At 40.9% G+C, this 27,759-nt stretch overlaps 1 protein-coding gene across 3 annotated transcripts in view; it reads left to right on the forward strand.

Annotated features, from left to right (window-relative positions):
- The window catches only part of tafa5a (TAFA chemokine like family member 5a), a 149,001-nt gene extending 122,864 nt beyond the window's left edge, over positions 1–26,137 (forward strand). For all 3 annotated transcript variants that reach the window (XM_044022835.1, XM_044022836.1, XM_044022837.1), the window contains 3 exons: positions 8,615–8,742; positions 17,942–18,135; positions 24,786–26,137. In XM_044022835.1, the coding sequence (XP_043878770.1) occupies positions 8,615–8,742; positions 17,942–17,950 (137 nt within the window). In that variant the 3' untranslated portion in view covers positions 17,951–18,135; positions 24,786–26,137. The remainder of the gene's footprint in view (positions 1–8,614; positions 8,743–17,941; positions 18,136–24,785) is intronic.
- The last annotated feature ends 1,622 nt before the right edge of the window (positions 26,138–27,759 follow it).

The following is a 27,759-nucleotide window of genomic DNA, read 5'->3' on the forward strand; positions in this document are numbered from 1 at the left end:
TCTTTAATGCCTCCACTGTACGAGCCACAGGATATCACACGCTATCAGCGATATGAAAAAGGAGAAATACAAAGTAAAACAAATGTTCCTCTGAATTACACTCCTAGATTATCTTACTTTGGTGTTTTAACTCCACAGAGATGTACACAGTTTTAATTCATCGTTAGTAAGTTCTCACCTTACACGGTTTAAAGATACACAACCTCCTTTCAAGTTGGAAACAAATATGTGAAACGCAATTATGGAGGCTTTTGTTCTTAAAGCGACACAGCGTAGGATTTCAACCCTCAAGTAATGTCTCCGGGATTATTTTTGATGGTACATCAACTCATTACGGGGTGAATGTCACCTCTGTTAACCCTCGTATGACTCATCATGATAATCAGGCCGTGCTGGAGTGAGTGAGTGAGTGAGTGAGTGAGTGAGTGAGTGCCCCTTTTGCTAAGATAATGTTCACTTTTGATATCTGGCAGTTTCAACCGTTTAGGAATTACTAGTACTGAAATTATCTGACGTCACAAATGTGTGATTGGAGCCGTCATGCCGCAGAAATCCTGAGGTTCTACCGTAATGACAAGTATATGGGCGCAAAGCTCTATTTCTTTGCTTTCCGGTATCCATCCATCCATCTTCTACCGCTTTATCCTCCACACGTGTCCTTGCTAAATGTTGCAGATTAACACATGTTTTCAGGATTTAAGCGTTGTTGTTTGTTGTTTTTTTTTTAACGGCATTGTTCGGTTTGGATTCTTGCGTCGGACGCTCATCCAGTGACGACATCAGATTTAGTATCGGCTCATCTCGCTTCAAACCTCGCCAGAGCAGGTTACCAAGAAGGTACCAGGTACTATCGCTAATGGAAACGCAAAAAAAATACGAGTAAAGTCGAGTCGTGCCACAACTGTATAGTAGAAAATATATAACTTCTGGTTTTGGGTCTGCAACACAAAAAGAACTACAACGCTCTGTGTTACTTTGCGTCACTTATGTACTGCAAAAACTAAGCTAGAGATCATTTTATGTTGGGAAGTGTAGATTTATTTGTCTATTGTTCAGTATTTGACTGTGTTTGTACAACATACAATGTGGCCGGTCACTATAATCTCGATATTTCATTGGAAACACTGAAATTAATATTATACCAAAATGTTGATCAATAACGCACATGACACACATTAATAAAAGACACTTATGCACGGACACAACTCTGAGGTCTGCATATGTCATTGAGCACGCAATCTCATTATTTCTACCTCTTGAGGTTTCATTACTGTAGTAAAGCCACTGTATTCGGGACACAAATTTTCTCGGGGAAAAAAAAGAGAGAAACTCTTTTTAAAAGGCGGGGTTTGACAGCTTTTAGTTCACGGGAACTCATCAAGGCCGCCAAACGGGCGGAATAATCTTGTGAAAATCAGGCAAAGCAATAGACTGGAAATGAACAAGCTCGGGGAGAAAAAAAAAACGAGGTGAAGAGACGGGGGTGGGGGGACAGTAGAGGGGAGATGAGATGAAGTGAGAGTAGAAATAGAGGGCAGATATGAAAGGACGGAAAGAAAAAAATAGTGCACGCAAGCGAGGGGTGAGATGAGCGGGAAAACAAGACAAGAGAAAATGAGCTGAGAGGAGATGAGCTGCGGGCAGAGGGGAAGGGATAGGCAGCTGGTGGCTAATTACAAAGCACAGGGATTTATTTCTTTGCGTTAGGTTCTTCTCTCAAATTCCACTGAGCTGCCTCTTAATTCCTGCTCAGCTCAATCCAGGTTTAGGGAACGTCTGCCTTCCATGGCGGGTCAGATAATACACTTAATTATCCAGATCCCAGATCCACTGTAAGAGGAGACATGGTAAGGGATTTCTGTGATAAAAGCAAATCTCAAAGTCTTTGTTTGACTTTGTTTCCTTACACGTCAGATAAGGTCTTGCTTAAAAAAATGCTCATTTCACATAAGTGTGCATGCGTGTGCTGTGGATTTTTACCACAAACTAGGAAGAGGGAAACGCAGTGTGATTCGTGGCCAGGTCGCAAACAATAAAAATGACCCATAAACACAGCTTAATTATGACGCATTATGTGTGCAAAATGTATATGAACATTTGTGTATGTGTGTTGTTTGTGTTTATGAGTGTGTGTGTGTGTGTGAAAGCTCTATTTTCATAGAGAATACTCATTATCGTGCATCAGGAGGGACGCTGATGTACTTCCATCAGACAGCAGCCTAGTGTTTCCACCAGATCACACAGGCACTGCTAACTAATGTGAAAGTGTGGCAAAAATACAACAGTTTTTTTTTTTCCATTCACTCGTTATTGCACTAAGTGCCAAATGTGTTGCGCATATGCTTCGTGCTTAAAAAGGAATTCAGTGGATTCCATCAAGTACACATATTATGACTAAGTACCCAGGGTCCCCCAAAAACACTTAGATATTCAAAGTTTGCTTTTACATGCAATTTTCAAATCTTGCAACGTTGTTATCGGCATGCAAAGTAGTTCTGGTCCTGGGATCGATGAAACGATAATAGTGGAGACTTTGAAGCCGTGGTGACCTTTCAGAACAAGCACATTTGGGTCACCGAAACAATGAAGTCATGAGAGGGCGAGAGAGACTGTTTCCAAGCAGTTCGGCAGTTGATTTATTTTTATGACAGGATCATCTCACTGAGATTACAAATCTGCAGCAAGGAAAAAAAAAACAATTCACACACGTCAACAAAGACAAGTCATCCAAATTACAATAAGACAATAATAGACGTTAGAGAGCCCAACGACAGGAGCGTCAAAGCAGTGACAGAATGAACTTAAACTTAGGGTTTCCAGAGCAGGCCGTCCAACCCGAGACTAAAGTTCACAGTGATGAGTCAGAGCTCTGCAGTGAGTCTGGCGTTTTGCAATACCTGGGGCCGGTGCATGCATATACAAGACAGTTATATAATCCAGGGCAGGTAGAAATGTGGCAGTAACAAGTCTTTTCTGAACCTTAAAGGAGAAATATATAATAATCTTCAATGAAGTAACAATGTCCTCAGGCGCAAAGCTTTTTAAAAACCTGTATATGGAACAGAAGGTGGCATTTCACACCTAAACAATATTGGTTATTAATTCCATACAAGCACCTGTTAAAAAAAAAAGACCTGCGTCCGCTATTGAATTCACGTGTGCACTAGTCCACACTCTCATTGAAATAGAGCCTTGACAGTAAAACATCCACAAGTCTGTCCATGTTGAATTGGTAAAATAGCCACTAAAGCTGTCACTTTTTAGAACTGGGCAATCACCAATTGGAAATCCAGCAAATGAATTGATATCTTTCTCCGCTACCTTTTATTATGAAATACCGCAGGCCTCTCTCAGTGTAGGCACTCGGTTAACTGTCTTTTCTATCTTTGTCCTACACCCTTAGATTAAATTAAATTGCATTCACTATACCAGATCTGATCTGGGTTTGAGTCGACTCGCCTTCTTTTTATGTCTTCTTGCGTGTGCTCGTTGTTGCTCTTTTATTCTCCTGTACACACACACACACACACACATACATATATATACTTACTAGCCCATCATTTCCCCTGACATGTCACCCATAGCATGACATTAGACTGAATTTATTAGACCGAGATGCTGGCTGTTGACACGAGTGTGATCCACCATTAGGTGTGAAGATAAGTGTCCCTTGGAGGGTGTGGTACAATCTTCTCTCACTCTCTGCACCTTATCTCCCACTGATCAAAGTGTGGATGATACCTTTCCTTGCCCATAACATTACACAGTATGTGTGTCTGTGTGTTAGATTATTCTATTATAGAACATAAGCCACTGCCCTCACATCAACACGGCCATATTGTGATGTGGTTATAGACATCATCACTGTTATCCAAGACGTTCGTCCAATCTCTTCAAATGAGGGCCTGAACTTGTCATATCTTTATTGTTTTAAACCAACATCAGTCCTTTCCATACATAATGAATTGTTAAATATGTTTACCCTTAAATTGCTACGTTTTTGTCATTTTGCACCTTCATTTAATGGTCAAAAAAAGACAATGAATGAATTATTTTCAATATACTTCATGCAAACTGGATTATTTTTGGTTTTGACTATTGCAACCTGGTACATGTGAAAGATTAGCAGAAACATGTGTTGTTTTCCAATGTGATATTTCCTTAAAAAATACTCCGAGAGCACTAAAATGTGCTCATAAAAAAGAGATGACAAAAATTGTATCAGTAATTATTATCAGATATTATATTTTATAATTCCTCATCATACATGTCAAGTATTATCAGGCATTAATGAATTTTTAATGTTTTAACCCTAAAATTAAAGTTTTTGTCATCAAATATAGTGATGTGAATGGGTTTCAATGGGGACATTTTTGTGCGTAGGTGTGTGAGTGTAAGTATTTCAGTTAACATTGTTTACAATAGACTAAAAATAGACAATATGCATGAAAAGGTAAAATATTAAAAGCCAAAAAATGTGTCTAGGGATGTTTCAGGGTCAAACTTTTAACTGTAGACTAAATGTGGAATTGATGAAGATTAGATTTTTCAACATTTAGGCAGCTGAATCTTTTCAGTCACGGCATCAGCCACCAATTCCTATGTGTTTGACAGAAATACTACTTTATTTTCTGACACACTTCTGCTGAAAGTGTTCTAGTTCAGAATGAATCAGGTACTTTGTCTTAAATTCTATTATTTAAAATCCATCATGTTTGAATGTACAGGCAAAAAAATTGTTATTGTTATTTGCCATAATATGAAACTATTATTACAAATACACAGCTTGCATCTGTTGTTAGAGTTCAGACAGGTTAATCGAATGCTAAATGATTTCTTCCCACATATAATCTGCTCTAAATCCTCATTATACACTCTACTCATATTTGCCCAGGTACACATAGCACTGGTTGTCGATGAAGTTTCAGAACTTTTTTCTTGCATAGTATAGTGTGATTCAAGTGTAAAGTGTAGAGCTACCAATTAGTGTGGCAAATGCTGGAAAATGGGAAATCAACTAAACGCTTTCTGTAATAAATTCAAATTAGCGTCCATAAACTTTGTGTGGTGGTTGCAGAGGAGGTCGGTGGTGCAAATAGGCTTTTTGTTTCATAATGAAAACAGCATAATGCTATAAATGTCCTGCAGCTACGTTGCACCTTATTTGTGTATAAGGAAGAACATTATAATACACTTGTATGGACAATGTGGTCAGAGAAGGTGTCATGGTCTGTTTTAAAAAAAAACTTTAAACACATTTGGACCGTCAGTTTGGCACAGTAGCGAGGTACGGCTTTTTTTCATTTGAGAAAGTTAACAAAGGTAAAATATCCTTTTCAAATCAGCACTTTGAGACAGTAAATCATGCCTTTATTACCTCTTGGAGTCAGTCAGAGACGTCCCTCTCCCGTCTCCAGCTCGTCCAAACATGCTGCTGTGCTTCTTTTAACTGGAGCACATGAGAGGGAACACATCACACCTGTCCGTGCACATTAGAGTTCCTTTTAAAATGATTTTATTTGTCTTTAAGTCCTTAAAGGGTCTTGCTTCTGAGCTGCTTCATCCTTACACTCCTGCCCGGTCAGCTGATCAGCTGCTTCTACAGATACCTAAATGTAAACGGAAGCTCAGAGGGGACGGAGATTGTGGAACAGTCTTCCACTGCATGTTAGACACACAGTATGAGACGTTGGTTTTATCTTTTTTCATAGTTTATAGTTTACAGTATTTCCTTTAGTAATGTATACTCAAAAGGGACCATATGACCATAATGTACTTCTAGAACTCCAGAAATGGACAGCCGTTCTTTTTCTTCAGATTTCTGAGCTTTTTCCAAACTGTTCCCCATGTTACTTTGTCCCTGTCGTGAAAATACCCCAGTCGCACGTGTATTACTTCACATCAGTGGTGTGCAGCTAGCCTTAAGGCAAACTCGAGCAGTGCCAAGCAATTCAAACCCAAGTGGTACGTCAGCAAAATGCACTCAACAATAATAATTCTTTACACTGATGTCAATTCCCAGCTCAATTTTCACCGTGCTGACACGGTGTTCGGAGTACTTTTGTTATTTAGCCATGTAGTGCTTGAGAGGGGATGCATATTTCATGGATTTATTGATATAAAGATATTGTTTGTGGTGAACAGATTTTGTGTATAGTGCTCGCTGATAATCAATGTACATTTTATAGCCTGTGGCGGAGCTCTTAGTGCGAATATATAGACACTGTGTTGAAGAAAATGTCATTCCTACTTTTTATGAGAGCGCCAGTGTGTCACCGACGCTATAATGAAATAATATACAGTTAAAGAACGCATAGGAGTGTGACCACACATTTCTTATTTTATCAATAATCCTTCCTCCTGCTTATTTCTCTTCATCTTAGTTTCTTGTGTCCCACGTTTACACCTTAATGAGGTTATACCGTGTTTATTTTGAATCAGGAAGTCTCACGTGAGCCATCCGAAGACTTTACTGCTACTCCAGTTACTCGATTACACATTACGCCACTTACTTCCTGTGACATCTGCCTGGACGACGTGGATTTGGGGATGAGCTAAATTACTTTTTTGATTGGAGTTCACTGTCATCTCCCAAATCCCACGATATCTGAGGAACACCCTGAGGAAATCCAGTCAAAAGTGGTCCTAATGATGAACGGATTAGGGTTGTAATAGATCGAGTTTGCGCGGACACGCGGTGGTGAAGTGGACTGTCGCCTCGCAGCGGGGGGGCACACGTTTCTTGGGCACAAGTCTATTATTATTTTGGTCATAATTGAAATTTACGACGATAATATACACCAAATCTACTTTCATTAAATTCCCTTTAAAGTCTTTGCTGGATATAATATCACTGTGGACAGATGGTTACGACACCTCAAGGTGATAGTTCTGGTTTATTTCCGTTTTAATGATATTATTACTTTTCATGATCATTGTATTTTCTAGAACAGTGAAATTTGCTTCCGAGGAGCAATTAGAATAAAATGTCATCAGTGTAGCTTTACTTGTTAAGCGGTGGCGTGGGCGGTCTTCCAAGGTCAGAGGTTCGATACCCAGCTCCTCTAGTCTGCATGGCAGCATATCCTTCTTTCATGCGGGTATGATTATAGCACTATATAGATAATATGCTATATGAATGTTAATGAACGGTTGATGTCAGCAGAATTGACTGTTGGCGATATATTAAAGGCATGATTTGTAAAATGTTGTAAAATGTGTAAAAATGTTGATCATGTTTACCAAACATGGAAATGATGATGTTCTAGATTGTCTTGCTTTGTCCACAAACCGAAATGATTCAGTTTTAATGATTTTTTTATGTTATGTGGTGCAAAGGAACCACAAAATATTCACATTTAAGAAGTAAAAAAAAGCTTGTTATAATTATTGAAAAAAAAAAACACTCAGTATTTGGCAGTTAATTTAGTAATCGACTAATCATCGATTAATCAAATAATCGCTGCAGCCCTACTTGAAACTTGCAATGCTACAAATGTGTTCAACCAAAGTTCTTTTAAGCTGTAATTCTATATTTCTCTATTTAAAGTCTTTGCATACTAAAGCAGATTATTTGTCAAATCTGCTTTTGTATGCGATTAATCTCTGAGATTTGAACCAGGTATCCATTACATCCATGATTTGAGTTTTCCATTCCAATTCCTCTGCTCATGTGCATTGAACTGCTTTGTGTTAAGGTGATGGCGCTCAAACAAATGCAGCATATGTATGCACAGTATTTGTTGCCAGCTCGTAATTTATGTTTTTTTTTTTACAAGCAGAACGCATATAAAAAGCACTTCTTGGCACAAAATGTGCAGCCAAAAACATTAAAAAATGGTTTCTCCACACACAGATTTCATCGTCACTATAGAAATATACAGTATCATTATGGTTTAGTACTTTAAGTGAAGCCCATAGTGTGAGTGAACGTAATGGGCTTTAGCCTGGGGCTCATCTGGGACTTGCTTTTAGTGAAGTCTGGAACTTTAAATAAAGCGAAAACCAATTGAGACAAAGTTTGCGCCCGAGAAAGTGCAAATTACGGCTTGTTGTTCAGACAAAGGCTTGCCGTGAATGTCGCTGATTGTTAAAACCTTGATATAACCATGTGTTTTTATAGTCGCTGTTGGTCGCTCGCGCACGGGGGCGCGGATACAAAACAGTCCATCCTGTTTTGAGACGTCGCAGGACACGAGACCCGCTATAAAGCTGCTGAATAACATTCGTGATGTGTTTATCTCATTAACCTCACTGGTCACCGCTTCCTCCATTTCTCTCCATCCGTCTGATTTGTGCCATCTCCACTTCCATCTCTCGCCCCACCCCCCTTCGCCCGCATCCCTCACTTGTCTCTTTACTTCATTGCTCTTCATCTATACCTGTGTATCTCATCTCTCAATCCACCCGTCTGCATCTTTTGACAGATGGGGGCCATTTTTCCCCATATCCCTGCATATATTGCATTCACATCGCCCCCTTTTTCACAGTCTGTCATACAAACACCTACTCGCTCCATACATTTCTGCGTCATCCACCTCTCTGTCACTGTCTCTGTTTTCATCCATTTATTTCACCTTTCTAATGATCCTGCCACTTTTGTGTGTCCCTGCAGCTGGTATCGTTCGGAAAAGGCAGTGGTGTGAGATGGTGCCATGTTTGGAGGACGAAGGCTGTGACCTGTTAGTCAATAAATCTGGCTGGACTTGTACACAGCCTGGAGGTCGAGTCAAAACCACCACGGTGAGTTCAGGATCTCTTTTAACCCCCTAGGTAACTCACACAAACCGGCCCACTCACACACCAGTAGGTGTGTGTAGAAGGTGTGCAGTACCTTCTGCACCAGTGGCACCAAATGAGCTGAAAGTGAGGTATTTGTACACAATTCAAGTCTTCAGTTTAAAACATGTACATTACATGCAATATGTCCGTTTTTTTTACAAGGAGGCTGCAAAGAGTCAAGCTTTAGATGTGAAACATCGCAAATTATTATTATTCTTTCCATTATATACATTGCAAATGTGAATAAGGGTTCAAATTATAACCAGGAAAATGCACCTTTAAATTCCACACACACTAAGTGTGAACAAGATTTAAGAAATATATAGACATGCAAATTAATTGCACAGACCCAGTGCGTTGTGACCTCTACTCATTTGACCTGGTGCTAATATGAAAATATGAAATTAGCAGAGCTTTAAAAACCCTAATCAGGAGGATCTTGGGTATTGCAGGGAAATTTAATGCTCCGTAATTGCTACTTGTGGCTCCAGTGGTTGCTGTTTAAGTAAAATGACATTGTCCTTACTTTAATAAATGACATTACAGTCAAATATATGGAATTTACTTGGCCATTTCCGATTCATGATTAGGCCTTTGAGCACTACCTCCAACTGCTGCCATATTCCAGCACTCGGTGCCAGCTTGCACACTGTCTGCCGCGAGCAGTTCCCAGTTAAGTATTTACTTCACAATCCCCTGCAAATGTTTCCCTCCCACTCGCCTTGTCGCCGGCTCATCTCTACAAACTGTATGCGCTTTGTTTACTTCCTCGTCGCCAGCAATTAGCTTGAATTAGGGACGCTCTTAATGTTAATGATAGCAGCAGATGTTGTGCCGCCACTCGTGTTCGCTAAAGACGCCGCCCATTCATTCACCCGCTCGTCCTCTACACCGTATAACCGGCGCTCCGAGCCTCCAATTCAGCCCAATATCAGGACACACACACACACACACTAACACCTTCCCTCCTCCTTCCATCGTACCTTCTGCTTCACTAGAGACATAAACCCCATTGCTCTTCTGCATGTGTGCAGAAGAGTCTATACTGTAGCAAGCAAAGCTATGCAACATTTTTGCATTTAAATATCCTCGTATAGTGCAAATGAGCAGGGAAACCAAATGAGACGACAATTCTAAGGGTACCCAAAGGGCAACGTTGTTCTTTTTACACCATATCATTTTTATCCTTGTGTATCTTGGCAGTGTGCAACCTTCTCAAAGGACCTCGACACGAGATGTTTAAACTCAGAGATAACACGTTATAAAAATAACGCACTTTTTTGCACAATCTATAGCAAGAAGTTCGATGTCGATGTTAGTGAAAAAAAAAATAAGTGAACGCTCCGAGAAACTCGATACCCCTACACGGTGCAGTACAGACGTTGCCTGAGACCAGACAGTGGCACCGCACCTGCCAATCACAGCGCACAGACGGGGCGGCAAGCATTCAAAGGGACATTAATAATCCGCCATCCTGATTCTGTCCCAAAACAACGTTGATCTGGCATCATTACCCAAGTAAATACAGTCAAATTAGCGTTACACGGAATTAATTCTGCGTGACGGCCGCAGATCATAGTGCAACGGGCCGATACGCTACCATGCGCTAGCTAGAAGCCTTTATGTGGATGCTCCAAGAGCCACGTCATGATGTCTGGGCAGGGAAACATGTTATAAAACTCGGGCACGCACTGCACAGCTGCCCTATCTTTGAATGTCAATGGGTGAACACTAAGGACCAGTGGGGGCATCATTAATGCATCTGTCATGACTTAGTCATCAGCCGACTAACTTGTTTATGCCATCGTGCTGAAAGACAAACACACATAAAGAGCAGATAAATGCTTAACGCAGATGAGGCGGTTTGTTATCAGTCAGCTGCTGCTCCGACTGCGCTGTGAGTTGTGTGTCTCTCTCCGCACCCTGACACCACCCTTAATATACCTGGTTGTGGTGATTGAGGTGACAGCTCTTACATGTTACGCCTACAGTGTAATTTGTTATCTTGGCAGGCACACACACACACGTTTGCGCAGCATTCCTTGTGAGGACACATAGACATAATGCGTTTTCTAGCCCCTTAACCTAATGTTAACCATCACAACTAAATTCCCTAACACAATAACCAAGCCTGAACCGACAGAACGTGTCCACAAACCCTTTTAGGTTTATGCGTTGTTTTTTTTGGTCCTCACAAAGGTAACATAAGGGGTGAAAATGGTTGACTATATATGCAAATATGATGGACACCGAGTGTTCATTTGGCAAATGCAGTACTAATGTGGGGACATTCTTACCTGTGTGTTAACACGCTGCTGCAGCTGCTGTGTGTTTCTAGCTCTTTGCATATTCAAAAATATGAATATGTGTCAGTGGCTGGCCTACATGTACTTCACACATTCTTCCCAGGATGTCAGTCATCGCACCTCTCATCAGCTTATGCTGACAAAATGCAGGAAGTGACAGGTATTTTCTTGCTTGCTTCATTGGCCACTTTAAGCTCAGTGACAGCAAGTCAAATGGCTGGACAGCCATGTGCACTCATCTGTGCCTGCGTGTGTGTGTGTGTGTGTGTGTTTAAGCAGCTTTCACTGTCAGGAATTCTAATAGCCGGCAACAAGCAGACCCGGGTCATTGTTAAAAATTCATCTAAAAATATCAGTGTATGTGACGGATGGACTGGCCTGATGTGACCAGTCGGTTTCATCTCAAATTGAGGGAAGTCGGGATGATTTAGGTGCATTACTTCACAACCATGCATGTAACCAAAAAAAAAAAAAAAGAAATGCCCAAAACGCTTTTAAGGTTAAGGCTGAATCTCTAAAAACAGAAATTACGTAAGTCTCTTGTTATCTGCAGGCCTAAGGGAGAATCATGGGACAAAAACAAACAAACGATTTACTCCTCCGCCTCCCTCTGGTTAACTCTGAACAAATGGCCCCTTCCCTAAGGCTTTTCAAGGTCAAACCCAAACTGCAGCCACCGCCGCAGTATTGCGCATAGGGATGACTGTTGGCTGTGCACAGTCCAGTGAGCATGTCCGACCTGTCTGTCAGGTGTTTGTGCGAATACATCAAACGCAGACGGACAGATTTCCCTCGGAACATTTGACTTAACCGAGTCCATGTGACTCAGCCCCACAGCCTCATAAAGGGCTATTTTGGACAAATGTCATGAGTTGGTTTGAGTATATTGGCGGAATGTTTGAGAGTGTGTTTGAGATTGTTGTCCGGGATAACACGGCTGACCTATTCTCTAACTTGAGTCAGCAACACGGCTCAGTTTGAATTGCAAGGTGCAGTAGATGTATGCTGTTCGTCCTCCCTCGGCTAATATAATGTCACTCAGCTTCTTTTCTTTTTCCCAATAATTCCCCTGCTTCTTTGTTTTTTGAAAAAAGAAAATCTTTCTTTTCCCTTTTACATTTTCTTTCCTTAGCTCTGCCCCTCTCTGCACACATTTATCTTATTCAGACGCCGCATTGACAAGCACATGTTGTTCTGCTCGATAAAAAACAGACTATAGATTTTTCAACAGCCGGCTCTAGAAGACACATATGAAGATTGATATGTACATTTCTGGATGTTGACAGTGATGTTTTGAGGGAGGGTTACTTTTATTACCTGCACACGACAACCTCTGCAGCTAGAAAAAAGGGACGCATATCAGATAGAGGAATACTATACCTCGAGCACATACAGTGTTTGTGTCAGTATCAGAGTCCCGCTGGTTCTCGCTGACACCGATGATCCATATCAAGCTTGAAGACCATAAATGGGTTCATTTAACTGTTTTAATTAAAGTGTAAAATGTGCGTGGACTCTCAAAATGCAGGGGCATCTGTCACTGCTGGATTTTCCGCCTTCACCTAAGTATAGGTTGCAGCAAAACCGCGAGAGCGCACAAAAGAATGATAATCACTCACGGACATAAAAACACAGCTGATCCGGTCAAAGCTGATGTTAGAGTCCAAATTGAGAATGAATCTAGTTCTTTATCCAGTTTGCAAGGCAAGTCTAACCGGGAAGTAACAAATTACTTAATGGCCACTCGCTAACTCTGCTAAAAGAACTGCATATTAATGTTAGTCTATGGCAAAATTAGCCTACTTAGTACTTGATTTGTAACATCAGTGAACAATGGTCTTTTTCCTACATTCCTTCTCTCTCTTCATATGAGTTGACACCAGTGTGAGTGACAGCTAGAGTTAGTTGCTGGCATCATCTTTGTACTATAAGCAACCGGAAAACCTTTCATGGTCTCGGATTAAATACCAAAAATACTTCATTAAACACCGACTGTAAAAATGTGGGCTGAAAGAATATTTCTTATACAGTTAAGTTTTAGACTCGGCTGATTATGGCTAGGTGGTAAATGCATCGACACAAATGGCTTGTTAAAAGCTTGGTAGATTAAAAGTTGTATAAAAAAAAAAAGGACTGATATCAGCATTGGTAGATAATTACACTTCACCGATTTGCATTTAGCTTTGTATTTCTAGAATAGGGGTAGTATTTTTGAAATATTTCCCCTGAGTTGAGAAATATCTTCATTCTTTTCTTTCTTACGTGCCCAGGAGTGACACTTGGTCCTGTTAGCGTAACTGTTTACATCTTGGGAATGAGGGCCCGCCCCCCTACGAGTGGGTCTAAAAAGTGCGGAATTAGCTTGGTCCTGTTAGCGTAACTGTTAGCAAAGATGGCGGACACTGTTTACATTTTGAGGATGAGTTGCAGTGTCAGTGGTGGGCATGTAACAAAAAGAGAATGAAGATATTTCTCGACTGAAGTTCTCGACTGATATTGCTCGACTCAGGGGAAACTGAAGTTGGGAAGCACAATTTTTCTAAAATACTACCCCTATTCTTGTAATACAAAGCTAAATGCAAATCGGTGGAGTATTCCTTTAAGGCCCCTGAACTGCCAGCCTTCCTGGATCTCTATAGCCAGCGCTGCAGGAGGAAGGCGAAGGCAGATGCTCTCTGACCCCCAGCCACAGACTTCTCACACTCCCACCATCTGGCAGGCCATACAGAAGCCTCCTGACCTGTACTATCCTCTTACCCGCGCACTAACAAGCTACAGAACTGCTGACATTTACACTTGTACATGGAACGCACACACAAAGCTACTACAGTAACATGATGTCATGGGTCATGATGTCATGGATCATAAAGGCAATCTACTGCTAAGATGTTGTTTCCACCTACACTGTAATTCAACATGGCTTCCCTGTACCAAAACATTGCTTTTAATTGATTTTGTGTAGTTGAGTTGCCTTACAGTGAGGTTCATTACATCACTGCACTGCAATTATTTCATCATTAGCCAAGTCCATTTCCAGTGGACGAGTGAAAATAACAAATCTTACAGCTGTGTTGCTTGTGTGAATATGATACTAAACCTTGCTCTCATACTGTAATTATTCTGACCAATTGGAATGAGTTATTTCTGCATGTTAAATGTTCAAAAAGGAAAAAAGATCCAAATCGTAAAGATCTGTCAACAAACAAGACGTCATTTTCTCACCCGAAGAGCAAGATTTGTGGGCCCTTGAATTCCTGCTGCACTGTAGAAATAACACATAATTGCAGTGTCCTTTGAACGGAATACTGCACTGCTGGATATTGTAGTGTAGCTGTAGTCTTTCAGCATGGTACTGTATCATTCCAGTATTGTACATGAATGTCTAAGGAGATTTTTAGGTTTTAAATAACCTGGGTTTTAGCAGACGTTTTTGCATCTTACTGGCAAGAGAGTCATCAGCCCACAAAATGAACGAGAAAGGCTTAGATTCGATAGCCATATTATATATAAAAGACAGTCAATTAAAATAAAAACACTGAAAATAGAAATTTCCCTCTCCCTGAATACTACCTTCTCTGTGCGATGCTAAAAGATATGAATATGCATTTCATCACACAGTTGCTATTGTCAGGTGCTGCCGTTGCCTTTCTTCCTAAATGCTCTCTTTTGGTAAAGCGATATGTAGTCTCAGCAGTCGACTCCAATACCTCCTCCTCTCGCTAAAAAGGCTTGCTGCTGTCTCTCTCCAGAGAGGAGGATGCTCCACGTTCTGCCCTCCACCATTTTAGACTGGCAGATGAAACGGCACAAGGAGCTATTTCTCTCTGCATGTGCCGACGCAGGGAGCTCGGCGGGAAAAGAGCAGAGTGAGTGCGCCATTAGAGGAGAGAAGCGAAATCACCTCGGGTTATCTCGCGGCTTTTGTGACAGCCCGATAAGACGAACAATTCAAATACAGAGACAGAGAAGCAGCGTGAGGGAAGAAAAGAGCAATGTGAGGGGAAAGACAGAAGAAAAGATTCAAGCCAGTCACACACACACACACATTGCTTTGTAAAATATTAAGTCATTTTCAGTTTGGTGCCCATTAGGCAGTAGCTCCTTGTCAAGCCTTTCAGTCCCTGTTTTTTGACAGCTGTCATGCTGTTTATAGGACCCTAAAGGAAACACATACCTTTGCCATTTTCCAAGAGATTAAAGCTCCGCGAGTCACTATAAATGAGAATCATTCATCTGGATATCCAACCGAATGCTTCTAGTTGTCGACATTTCATATGTGAGAATACACCATCATTATCAGACATTGCAGGAAACACTGGCGAGTACAATCGTGAAACTGAAATTCTCAAAGAAACGTAATCACGCGCTCCAGCAGGTCGGTCCCAATTGGTCTGTTTACTCTGTGAATAGTGTGCTATGAGCAGAAGAGGCACCTACTGAGCGAGGGACTGTGATTACTGTAATCAAGACTTTTTCACTGAAGAGAGGAGATTAGATGAGTCGATAGTTAGAAAGAGTATAGTCCTCATATAATGGTCCAATAATCTGCAAGTCATGCATAAGTGATTTATTTGGCTGGGCAATAATTAAATAGCAATGCATTTCGTGGTCCTATTTTCTTTAATAGCAACATAACAAAGACTCCAAATAGTTCTTATGATGTGTAAGTGTTTTTTTTTTTTGTTCTGTCCATAAAGAAGTGTAAGACCACAATTAACTGGTTTCTTCAATTATCACTCACGGGCAAAGCTTAATCTTTAATTACCCGACATTCTATCACAATAATGATAAGGTAAAAAGATAAGGGAGTGAGTGGTTTCAAAATGCATTCAAGAAACCTCGCAAGTTTATCACTTCTGCAAACACACCTGCTATTCAATAACCCAACGTTTATTGCTGCTGCCACTTTGTAGGACTATATACACCACAATTTTTTTTCTTGCATGCAATCAGTGATGAAACAACATCAAGTTTTGGATCTTTTTTAAACCCTCTTATGACCATCATGATATTCACGCCACCTGGATTTATTTAGAATTTAGAATTAGTGAGCGCTCCTATGTATATGGGTGCAAAGCTCTATTTCTCTGTTTTCTGGTATCCAGCCACCCGTCTTCTACTGCTTTATCCTTCACATGAGGGTCAAGTGCTGTGCCAATCTTAGCTGACATAGGGCGAAAGGCGGGGTCACACCCTGGACAGATCATAGATAGTTTTTGAATTTTATAATACAGTAATGAGAAGTACAGATGCCAAATCCTGTCAGCACAGCAGGGTTAACCTAATCCCACATTATGTCAGTGCTTGATCTTCATGTAAATGTCCCTGTAGACTGCATGTGGTCACATGTATGTATGGAGCTGAAGGCTGGTTTCACACACACAAACAGCCTTTTTTTCCCTGCAGTTTACACGAGACAATCCCCAGGCCAGTCAGTGTCCTCCTGTAAGCTCCAGGAGTATTTACGTGTTTAGACTTCTGCCAGTGACAGCATGTGTTCGTCTGAGTATGAAAAATCTCCTTTGACTAGGGTTTGTAAGCAAGAGCTGAGGCGACCCCCCACCACCACCACCACCACAACTACCACCACCAACATCCCTCTATTTTCACATTCTCTCTGTCCCTCTGTGGAGCCGGCTCAGCCTGGGCCTGATGGGTCCCCCAACACCACCATCACAGAGCACTTCCTCCCACCTCCCCCCAAAGGTTCTGGGTTGGTACCGGCCCTGGTAATTGATCCCTTTGGGCCCTCTAGGCACATCCAACAGTAGGTTGAACAGAATCACCACTAAAGAGACAGCTGCTTGGCCACCCTAGACAGGCCAAGAGAAAGGGAGAAAGGGGAGGAGTCCCTGTTGCTGCTAACCATTAGCTCCGTCTGCCAGCTTTCTTCCAGTGAAAGCCAAGTCAGCACATTGTTTCGGCTTGGGAGATACCAGGTTTTACATATTTGGAACCTGGGAAAGATACAAGGGCAAGGACGAGAATAAGAAGGCCAGTTCTTTTCGATTCCATCAAAAGCCTAGGAGCTTGTGGGATTCGTTGTTAAAAACCCAAATTCTCTGCTGGCTGATGAAGGCATCCTTGTTTCCAGCGTATCAACACTGCCTCGTTGCTGAATTTCAGCCATTTTCATGTGACCAAACAAGGTAATTGATTTCATAAAGCAGAGACTGATTGCTGGGAGGCCAGCACACCATTTGTGTTTGTTTATTCCTACAAGCAGGCAACAAATGGACAACACAAAATAAATTGTACCAAGACATTCTGTGTTCAGTGAAGAACTTGTTTGTGCTGTTGTTGTTGTTGTTGTTGTTGTTGTTGTTGTTGTTGTTGTCATGCAATCCAAAGGGTTTTAATGGTTCATAGGGTAAAATACTGACACATCAATCACTTGAGCCTTCAAATACCCACATTTAGAGATGAATCATATACTGTATGCTAAAATGAAGCCCAGCAATGCAGACAAATTGATTTTTTGACCTTGTGATATCAGTGGACAAAATAAATTGAAGGGTCACCTTCTGGGGATAATGAATGTTGTCAGTGCATCCGATAGTATACCTTCAGATATGGAGCCTATATAACAATAATGGACTTTAAAATAATGGCGTGTGGATGAATTTCTTTGCATTTCTCTATTTTAACACACAAAACAAAGCAGGCGTGTTTTCAAGACACTTTGTGCAGACAAATCGATAATAGTGGTGGTGATGATGCTGGAGGTGTGACTGTGTCCAAATCAGGAGGAACAAACATTTAAAAAGAAAGTCTGCATCATGATTTTTGAGATAAATAACCATGCCCGCCTCCTCTCCCTCTTCTCCCCGTTTCCACTTCATCTCTTCCCTCAGGCACTATGACGTGACAAGAGTCCCCCTCGACACTCTTGCACTATGGAGAGCATTGATGACCCTTTGACAGACAGCCAAACACCATCTACCACCAACACCAACACCACCACCCTCACTACAGCTCCACCCAAACCCTGGTCCAGTAAAGGCAGGAAGCAACATAAGAGCACCAGCAGCCTCATGGAGGCAGCAAGGTACACCACAAACCTTTGAGTATGGATCTCCTAACTTCAGTTAAATCTAAATTGTGATTTATTCTTGCAGTTTTGTCTGTTTGTCTGTTTGTCTGTTTGTTTGTTTGTTTGTTTGTTTGTTTGTTTGTTTGTTTTGCTTAGGACAATTTAAAATTGTGCCTGTTCAGTGTTCAAAGGTCCAGTGTGTAAAATGAAATTGAAATTATTTTAAAATGTCAGTGAAGGATAGATAGATAGATAGATAGATAGATAGATAGATAGATAGATAGATAGATCAATAGAAGCATTTTTTTAATTTCTAAATGACTAATTTCTCGCCTCAAATGATCTTAAAACTGCGTTCAGCGACACAACAAGATATTTATATTCAGGTTTTCGTGTGTTTTTTTTCTCTGCCGATATGTTCGGGCAAAATGCATTCTGGGATACATGGCTTTCAAGTGCGCACACGTCACCACCTGATGCATACAGGTGGGAGGGGTGCCTCATGGGTTTAAATACCTACTAGTTAGTCAGAAGTGAAGAAGCAGTCCACAATGCACAAACTACACGTCTTTTGAGTTTGGATGCTAACTGAAGGCTACATAGGTTCTCCAACACACATTTAAGGGAGAAGTGAGAGAAAGTCAGCTGCAACGTGCGGCAAAATTTTACACACTGTACCTTTAAGTGACATGTCAGTGAAAAAATAAATAAACACAGCAAAATTGGCCACATCTGTAGGTGTTATACAATACACATTCAGTTTGCCCAGATTATATCACTCAGATTAGATGCGCTTCTTATCATAATTATCGCGACTTTTAATTCAATTTATCACGAGCAACCGTATATGTTCTATTACAGGACACAAGCGTTTCATTTGCAGCATTCAATCAACACTAAGCATGGATACAAACGCAAGCATATGCTCATAAATAAACCGCCTGTTTGTTTGATATCTTTATTTGCCTTACTTGTTTCTCCATGAGCTCACAAATTCCCTCGCGAATGTTCGACCACAAAAAAAATCCATGTGTGCAGTAATACCAGTAAAACCCACCGGGTTTATTTGCAGCTCTGTTGTACTGGCATGCCTTAATATTGTCTTTAAAGTATTGTATGTCAGACTGGAGTCTGTTCACTCTAATAAAAACAGGCGCCAGTCAGAGCCTGATATTAATGCATGTGACTGGGAAATAGAGAGTGGCCACGTAGTAAATTTAGCGCACAGCGCAATAAAAGTGATGAGGCCAGAGTCGTAAAAACGCCCGGTCTCGTTGGCCCGCAGAGTCTCTGAAAACCAGGCTCTTCTGCCGCTCAATGTTGTTAGCATCCATGGCTCCTGCTATGATTCACTTTTGTGGAAAAGATCTGATCCTGCTGCGTTACAGTCCAGACAGCGTGTCTTCAGAAGATATGAACACAATAGCACGGGGTGAAATGCACACAGTGGACTCACATCCTGTCACTGTGCATCATATAGAGCAGGGGTGTCAAACTCACTTTTGTTCAGGGGCCACATACAGCACAATTTGATCTCAAGGGGGCCGGACCAGTAAAAATAGTCAAATAATAGCATAATAATCTATGAACAACAAGAACCCCTTTGTTTTTTCTCCTTTGTTTTACATTTACTGAAGGATAATTTTACAAAACATGACATTTCTTGAGAAATATAAGTGCAATTTCAACAATATCATGCCTAAATTTACTATTTACACAGCACACTGGATCTATAAAGGCACAAACATTTAGTCACGGGTATCTGGAGCATTTGACATTATGTTTAGATTAGTGTGAAATTTTTAACAAATTCATCCTGTGGGCCGATTGGACCCTCTGGCGGGCCGGTTCTGGGCCCCGGGCCGTACGTTTGACACCCCTGATATAGAGGATAATTGACCGGGTTGCTCACAGAGGATCAACATTTGATCACATTATATACAGTATAGCGTTTGTCTGATCTCAAATGTTATATAAATGGATATAATCTATGCATTCCAGTCTATCAAGGGCAGCATCTTCATGTTTAATACAAATAAATGACATTGTATGATCCCGCTGTGGTTAAATATGTTCTAATGTTCCCTCTCGAGCATTGAATTTCTAATCATATTTCAGAATGCAGATAGTGAAGCGTGTTTGCTTTGATGTTCTGAAGAAACGTACTAGGCTACAAATGGACTGATAATGACGCGACACTCTGGATGGCTTTGAACTTCTTCCTTAATGTGGAATGGGGCGTCGCGCGTGGAGATCCGTGTGCATACGTGTTCCTGTATTTTTGATCTCAGTGTCTGCTTCAGGCATTATCCAACTTCACAGCATGTAATGAGCGATTTCCCTTTCCCTCATTAACCTGCGGATCGTTTCGAAGCCGCGAGTTCATCATGAATATGCACCGCGCTGCCATTCGTGTGACGGGCACAAAAAGGAGACGAGCGCTCAACAGCAAAGCAAAAAAAATAAAATAGGTGATTTAATTATTAGAGTGACGGCTGTATGTAGTCCAAGAGCTGGTATTTTGGCAGCACTTTGCTTAAAGCTTCCAGTCCAGTTTGATGTAAGAAATCATCCAATTATTCATTGAATAAAGCTGATTTTTTTTTTTGGCTTTAACTTGTCAGCAAATTGCCACTGATGTTAAAACTGATTACAAAATTGCAATGTCCACATTTGTCCTCTAAAAGCCCTGTGTCCATGTTAATATTTGTCTTGTGGAAAGATGGTGCTGCTTTATTATTCTTTTATTGTTATCATAATTAATATTATTATGACGAACATGTGTTTGTTGATTTTCAATAAACACACCAGCAACCATTTGTGCACATAAGGGGAGGAGGAAAAGGGGAAATCTGTTGGCATGAGCACAGACAGAAAAAGAAATGTACGCTGATCAATAAAAGCCAGTGGTTGAACACAATTTTGAATCAAGCTCAACACGGGATGCCAATTTACCTCGAAGCGTCCCTCCTGATTTGTCACTGTGTATCTAATTGTGTCCAGGTGTGGCACATTGCCTTTCAAACACAGTTTCATACATAGAATACGATGTTGAAACTCTGTTTGATTTACAGAGTTGTATTTTCTGCTCCTTTATTCTAACACAGGGGTGTCGAACTCAAATGGGCCAATGAGCATCTAGTGTGGTCAATGGGGTTAGGAAAAGTGGGGAAAAAATGGGGGAAAGTTGTGAGTGGGCAATGTGAGCTTAGAATTATAGCACAATATTCCGTCACGATATCACAATAAAGATATTCATGGGGATATTTTACAGAATTTTAAAGTAAATTGTTTTGATATGGAAGGACGTATACGTCCCAATAATAACATATGTATGATGCGAAATAAATATTTTAATCTCAAAAACAGAGACATAAATGAAAAATGAAGTGAATAATAACATTATTACTTTAATTTACACACCAAACAAGCTTATGTATACAGTACATATATGTACTTCAATGTTGAATGTAATACTAATACTAATAATGTGATAATTAAAATTGAGTGTCTTATTATTATTACTATTATAATAATAAAACATGCTGTTAGCAAATATAAAGTATTTAGTATTATATTCTGTCTATAGTCATGTTGTGTTAAAGGAAGAGGTGGTCGCTGTCCATGTATTCATTATAACATGATATTGGTGGTGGGCCGCCAGTTTGGCACGTCTGTTGACGTTTATCCTCCACACTGATGCCAATAGCTTTTTAGTATAACATTGTGAAAACTTACCTCTACTGTAAAAACAGTACCTTTGTGTTTTCCTCCGTTATCTCCAAAATAGTTGCTTGCTTTCTCAGGAGCTGGTGTTGTGCCATAATCGGCCTCCCTGTGTAAAAAACAAAAAAAAACAAAACACCCCCTCCCCTGTGGACCTGCATATTTACGGGCGTGTGCTGCCGCAGCTTTACAACAGTAACCAAATACAACAACACCTGGAGCCACTGGGGACACAAAAGTTGTCTGTCGCCTCTTTAATTAACTGCATACACCTGAGAATTTAGCATTTGATCTATGTAACCGGATAAAGAGTTTGGAGAACATCAATATTCCTTCTCTTTTTCTTTTTTTTTTCTTTTTTCATCCCCGTGCCTGCCCGCCCATTCACACGTTCACTATGCACCGTGTCCGCACTCTGACATTTTGATGGGAGTGAGCAAGAGTTCACTCAGAGGAAATGTCAAGCCGGGGCCATATGGTTTGGGTGATTTGCTTTCAAAATCCCCTAACTCCCAGCTGGCGAGCGACTGCATATGTATTGTGATTATAGTTTTTCTTCTGCTCCAGCAGATGTGGCTGCATGCACCTTCACTTGAATGCACACGCAAAATGCATAAAAGCACGAATGTTGTTGTGGTTTTTTTTTCCCTCACATGGACGTTTTACAGCTTTGCCCAGAGACAGCAGGCTTTAGGAAACCTCCATAAAATCAAAGGTTCTTCCTGTCCTGAAGTGCACGTATTGATATTCATTGAGCGGATCACATGGAAGATGGCACACATTAGATGCTTGCCGACTTACTGTAACACCTCCAGCAGGTACTGCTCTCACTTCAATGTCTCATCCTCGTCCCGGACAACAAAAATCACAGTTTGTCCGCGTGTTCAGTAGCCGAAGCGCCAATGCATCCCATTTTCTTTTCAGCGCTGCATTCCCCCAGCACCAGAATGTAAAAATATTCCCTCAATATTATAGGATATGAACTAGAGTAATGTGGTCGTTTTCTGATAAACCCAAGGTAATAATCACCCAGGGCCTGTGAATTTTATTCATAGGGTAAATTCAACTAATATTCATCCAACATTCGTTCCCCCTTTTTAATAGAAGGCTTGCATTTCCGCGAGATTAGATTTGTGTGTGAGATTTATGGGGGACCATTTGCCACAGTGTGGGTGTTAGAAGAAGATAGAGGAATATAGAGTGGGGATGTGAGAATTGCCATGTCAGACCCTGACTATGTGGTAGCTTACATAAAGCAAGACTACCTACAGGAGGTCTTTCATCTGTTTAAAGCCATTATGTAATCAATTCCCTTTTTTACAGCTTAACCACGGTGATTCTACGCAGTCCTCCCTCCATTTCAGCCGCGTCTGTATTGTAGAGTTCGACAGATCATTTTCGTGTGATTAATCGGCTCCAATACGACATTTTACAACCTATCGTTATTGGCAGCGTCTGCCTCTGATCGTGCTCGATGAGTGCGCTGTTTTTCCACGCTCCACAGACATGAAATTACAGTTCAAAGGTTATATTTACTCATTTAAAGGCCACTTTTGCTGACATGATTTCTCCTGATGAGTAAAAACCACCGATCCCTGAAAACAAACACAAACAAACTCATAGCGCATTAGAGAGCTAAGGTCAATAAGTTAATGTGAGTTAAGAGTGCATTCAATGACCCTTGAAAATCTTAATATTTCCCCGAACACATGCAGTTCACGCACCAAATTCACCTTTTTTTAATCAGTGCAATCACTGACATTGACTGATGTTTTTTAGGAGGCTATTGGCCAATTAATCGGCCTTAAAAACATCTGTATTGTGAGCCACTGACCGTAAGGAAGCTGTTTACAGCAGGATTAAACACCTGTCACAGTCAGACAGTTAGCACAGTTATGCCCCCACTTTAAGCTGTTATATCTTTGGACTATTTGATGCTCAGTCCAAACAAATCCCTGACATTTATTATTCCCAACGTATCAGACACTGTCGTGGTGTGAAACACGCTACCACGCGTCCAACGCGGGGCCCCCTTCATGGCAATTTGCACCCTGCGAAATCATCAAGAGTTGGTTATTACGAATTAATGCGGTCGACTTGGAAGGCATCGGCGCCTCTGTCAAAGTTGGCTGTGTGACTGGCGACGGCCAGATGGTGAAGAGGCTTCCAGATACATCTTTCAGCGGTAGATTAATTGTTTCTCAGTCTCTGTGCTGTGAGACTTACTTTATTACTGCGTTTCGGCCCGCTGACAAATTCCCAGATATTTGACTCGCAAAATACTTGATTTGACAAAGTGAGCCGGTGAGATGCTTTCTTAATTACAGTGCCACATGACACCTCATATGAGCAGCTATGGGTTCAATGAGCACATACGGGCAGATATCAGATATCAGGGCAGATTACTGCTTACAAGCATTTTCAGATAAAAATGCATTTTATTCATTGTATTTTTGTTACATCACAATTTTTAACGGCTGAATCAGGGATCGATTAAGACACAATAATTCCATCATGGTCATCGTCGTCTCTGCTTCATGCTGCTGTCCTCAGGAACGCGGTGCAGAAGCATCAAAACTCTGCCCCTGGGCCATCACAACGCTCGAGACATACATAAATTCACAAATATAACCATTCATTTGAATCTATTTTTAGAGGCGGTTAGCATTTATGTGCAATAACCCATGAATAAGTGTGGCCTCTTTTCATTCCCGCTCTTACCTGAGCCCTCGTCCTTCATCGATGTTTGAATAGTGGGCAGCGACACTGTGTGAAGCACATCCTTAAACAGTAATGCTCAGAAGTCGTCAAGAATGTTCTGTGACGGTGCCGCTCCCTACAGCGACGGCACGTCCCGGCTAAGCTCGCATGGTGTTGCTTTAACGTTGCTAAAACAGTCATTTTTTTGTTCTGTTTGCTCTGTTCTTGTTGATCCGCAGGTCTCATAACACAACCCGAGGCAGTAAAAACCAGCAAGTGACTGTTTGAGGGAGCCAGCTCTCCCCCTGGACACTGGGCAAACTACTCACTGTAAAGCAGTTCCTATTTCCTGTGACCGGCTCCTCCGGGTTTGTGACTGCTCCCTCCTGCTATCTGTCGTTGGGTCAACATGTCGCATCCACCTCCTCTCCACTCTATCTGCCTGCTCTGTGAAATTAGCAGCACCTGCTCGTGCCACGGAGGACTGGACACCGTAACATGTTTTTTTGCCTCACTGGAATTCCTTGTGTTTGGAGCTTCTAACTCTTTTCAAGCACTTTAATGCAGGAGTTCCAGCGCACCGAGGGGGATCATCACAGACCGGACCCTGTTGCTTCTCACACCGACTCGCGGGGCCGTAAATTACCGAACTGAGCTCTCTCTCTGCTGTGAATAGGCCTTCTGCTGGAGTAAACCTCTCATATTTTTATAGACCAAAGAGCAAAACAATAAATACGATCATTTTGACAGAGTGCACCATCTGGCAAAGACACACACGGAGACTCTGTAAACGCACTTGTGTCGCCGCCGACCAGTGACTGCTCCCACAGAGACACGGTGCACAGGAGGACAAGCCCCCGCGTCCCGTGGCACAAGTACCGTGCAAAAATCAAAAAGGAGTGCTTTTAAAACCTTCTAGACATTTTTTTTCTCAGACTAAGCCCACCACTGTATTTTGAAACTGGAGATATAGGTACTACATATGTATAACTGTGTATCCAAGGAAAAAAAAAAAAAATCGGATTTGCATTTTTCAGTAGCTATGGTTGGGGACGGCTTACAGGAAGAATGGTCAGGCCAGGTCGCGGTGAAGGGTCGCACATCTTATCAAAGATACGCTGAACATATACAGAGAGTATAAATGCTGTAGAGTCTGAAAAGGAGCGAAGAAATGTCATTAAATGTATTTTGAAAGGCCCTAAAAAGTTATATATTTAACAGTTTTATATGTTGTACCTTTGTAGAGACGCTTATTGGACTTGTGGTCACAATGGCAGTTTAGTAGGATGTGAACAAAACGCTGTTGTTCTCATGACTGCTGGCTCGTAGTCCCAGGTTTTCTGTTCACACCTCAGTAGCCGCTTTCTTTTCATGGTCGTCAACAAGTCACTGTCTATCAGAACCACTCATGGAGAGAGAGAGAGAGAGAGAGAGAGAAAAAAAAAAGGGAATGCGACACAATTTATTGAGGACTGATCTGCAGCCAACTGAACGTTGTAAATCTATGGTAGTCAGTGAAAGCCATTGAAATTTGCTAATTTGCTATGATACTGTATTGTACATGGTGTGGAATACTGACTCATTTCCTCTCGATGGGTTTTGATCTCTTAATTTATTTCTGTGCTCGTGTTTGTTTCGCACAAATCCGGCCTCTCTCCTGTGGCGCTGACAACGGGGAGGGAGAGAAAAGAGAGCGACAGAGAAAAGAGAGCGGAGCAAGCGCTGCAGAAGTGTCAGAGCATACATTTTTATCATGAAAGATTTAATAATAAATATAAATACAATGAAAAAGCAATGTCCCCTGCAAATTCAGATGGCCTTGGCGTTCAAGGTCCTCGACAGAAATTCCACTTAAGTCTCACTTTTTATGAATGTAATGTTTGTGTTCCGTCACAAAGAACACGACCATAAATGGAAGTTTCCTTTTATTTTCTAGGTGAGCAACTGACTTGACAATGGATGGGAAAATGCACATATATATATGTATGTATACATATATATATATATATATATATATATACATATATATATATATATATATATATATATATGTATGTATACATATATATATATATATATATATATATATATATATATATATATATATATATATATATACATATACATACATATATATATATATATATATATATATATATATATATATATATATACATTTATGTATATGGAGGAATTTAAAGTGACCCTCGCAGTCATTCCTGAGCTCCACGTAATCCAGATTATTCTGTATCTGTTGCAGCGTTTAATTAAACATGGTTGTCTTTGACGAAGCCGGGTTTCAGTGCATAACGTTAAAGGTCCCCGTGTGTAACATTGATGCTGTGTTCACTCCGGACGCGGAGCAAATTTTTTGCGCAACATACGACTATGTGGATACAACTTTACATACTAAGCGGTGCTTTGGTTGAACCCAAAATAATACGGCGACTTGCGGCCAGAGCTCCCATCGCGTCACAGAATATACAAAACTGACCCCGTGGACACTTCTGCTGTGGAGTGTCGCGTGTGAACACAGCATTAGGAGAGTTTATAAGCAGAATTTTGCTGTTACAGGTTTGTTTGTGAAGCTCTGAGACGCACTTGATAAAGGGATGGGTGATAAGAGTCTCACCAATTCTTACACGCGGGACCTTTAAAGAAGGAGCTTACTTGCAAAAAAACAACCTGGTAAAAAGCCTTACATATCAAAATCTTTTTGGCATCTTCAACAAAAATGGACTGATTTACTGATCCTTTTTTTTTTTTTTGTATTTAAGAACATGTACCAAATGGTTGAGATGTCTGACTCTAAGGAAATCAAAAAATATAGCGCGTCTGAATGTAGGACGACCCTGATTATAACGCGATTCACGTTTTTCTTTTCCCCCCAAACACTGTTCTTTTCTTCCATGACATCATTTTAACATGAGGAGGAGAAGAACCCCCCCCTCCCCCAACACTGCACTGGTCTCTCTCTTGTAAAAGTGGAACATAAAATGCAGTTATATATAAAACCCACATTTGTGTATCTTGTCTGTCAGTCTCAGACTACACTCGCTCCCATCAGGCTTTCGCAAGCTGTCAAAATCACTTTCTCTGACAGTTAGTACTTGTTGGACTTGTCTTTTTTGAGCCTCTTCGTCTGCGGCAGTCGTACTTCTCGGCTCTTTGACAAATCTTTTTTTCATTTTTCATTTATTTATTATCTGCGTT

The sequence above is a fragment of the Solea senegalensis genome, linkage group LG3 (assembly GCF_019176455.1).
Source record: "Solea senegalensis isolate Sse05_10M linkage group LG3, IFAPA_SoseM_1, whole genome shotgun sequence".
Classification (NCBI taxonomy): Eukaryota; Metazoa; Chordata; class Actinopteri; order Pleuronectiformes; family Soleidae; genus Solea; species Solea senegalensis.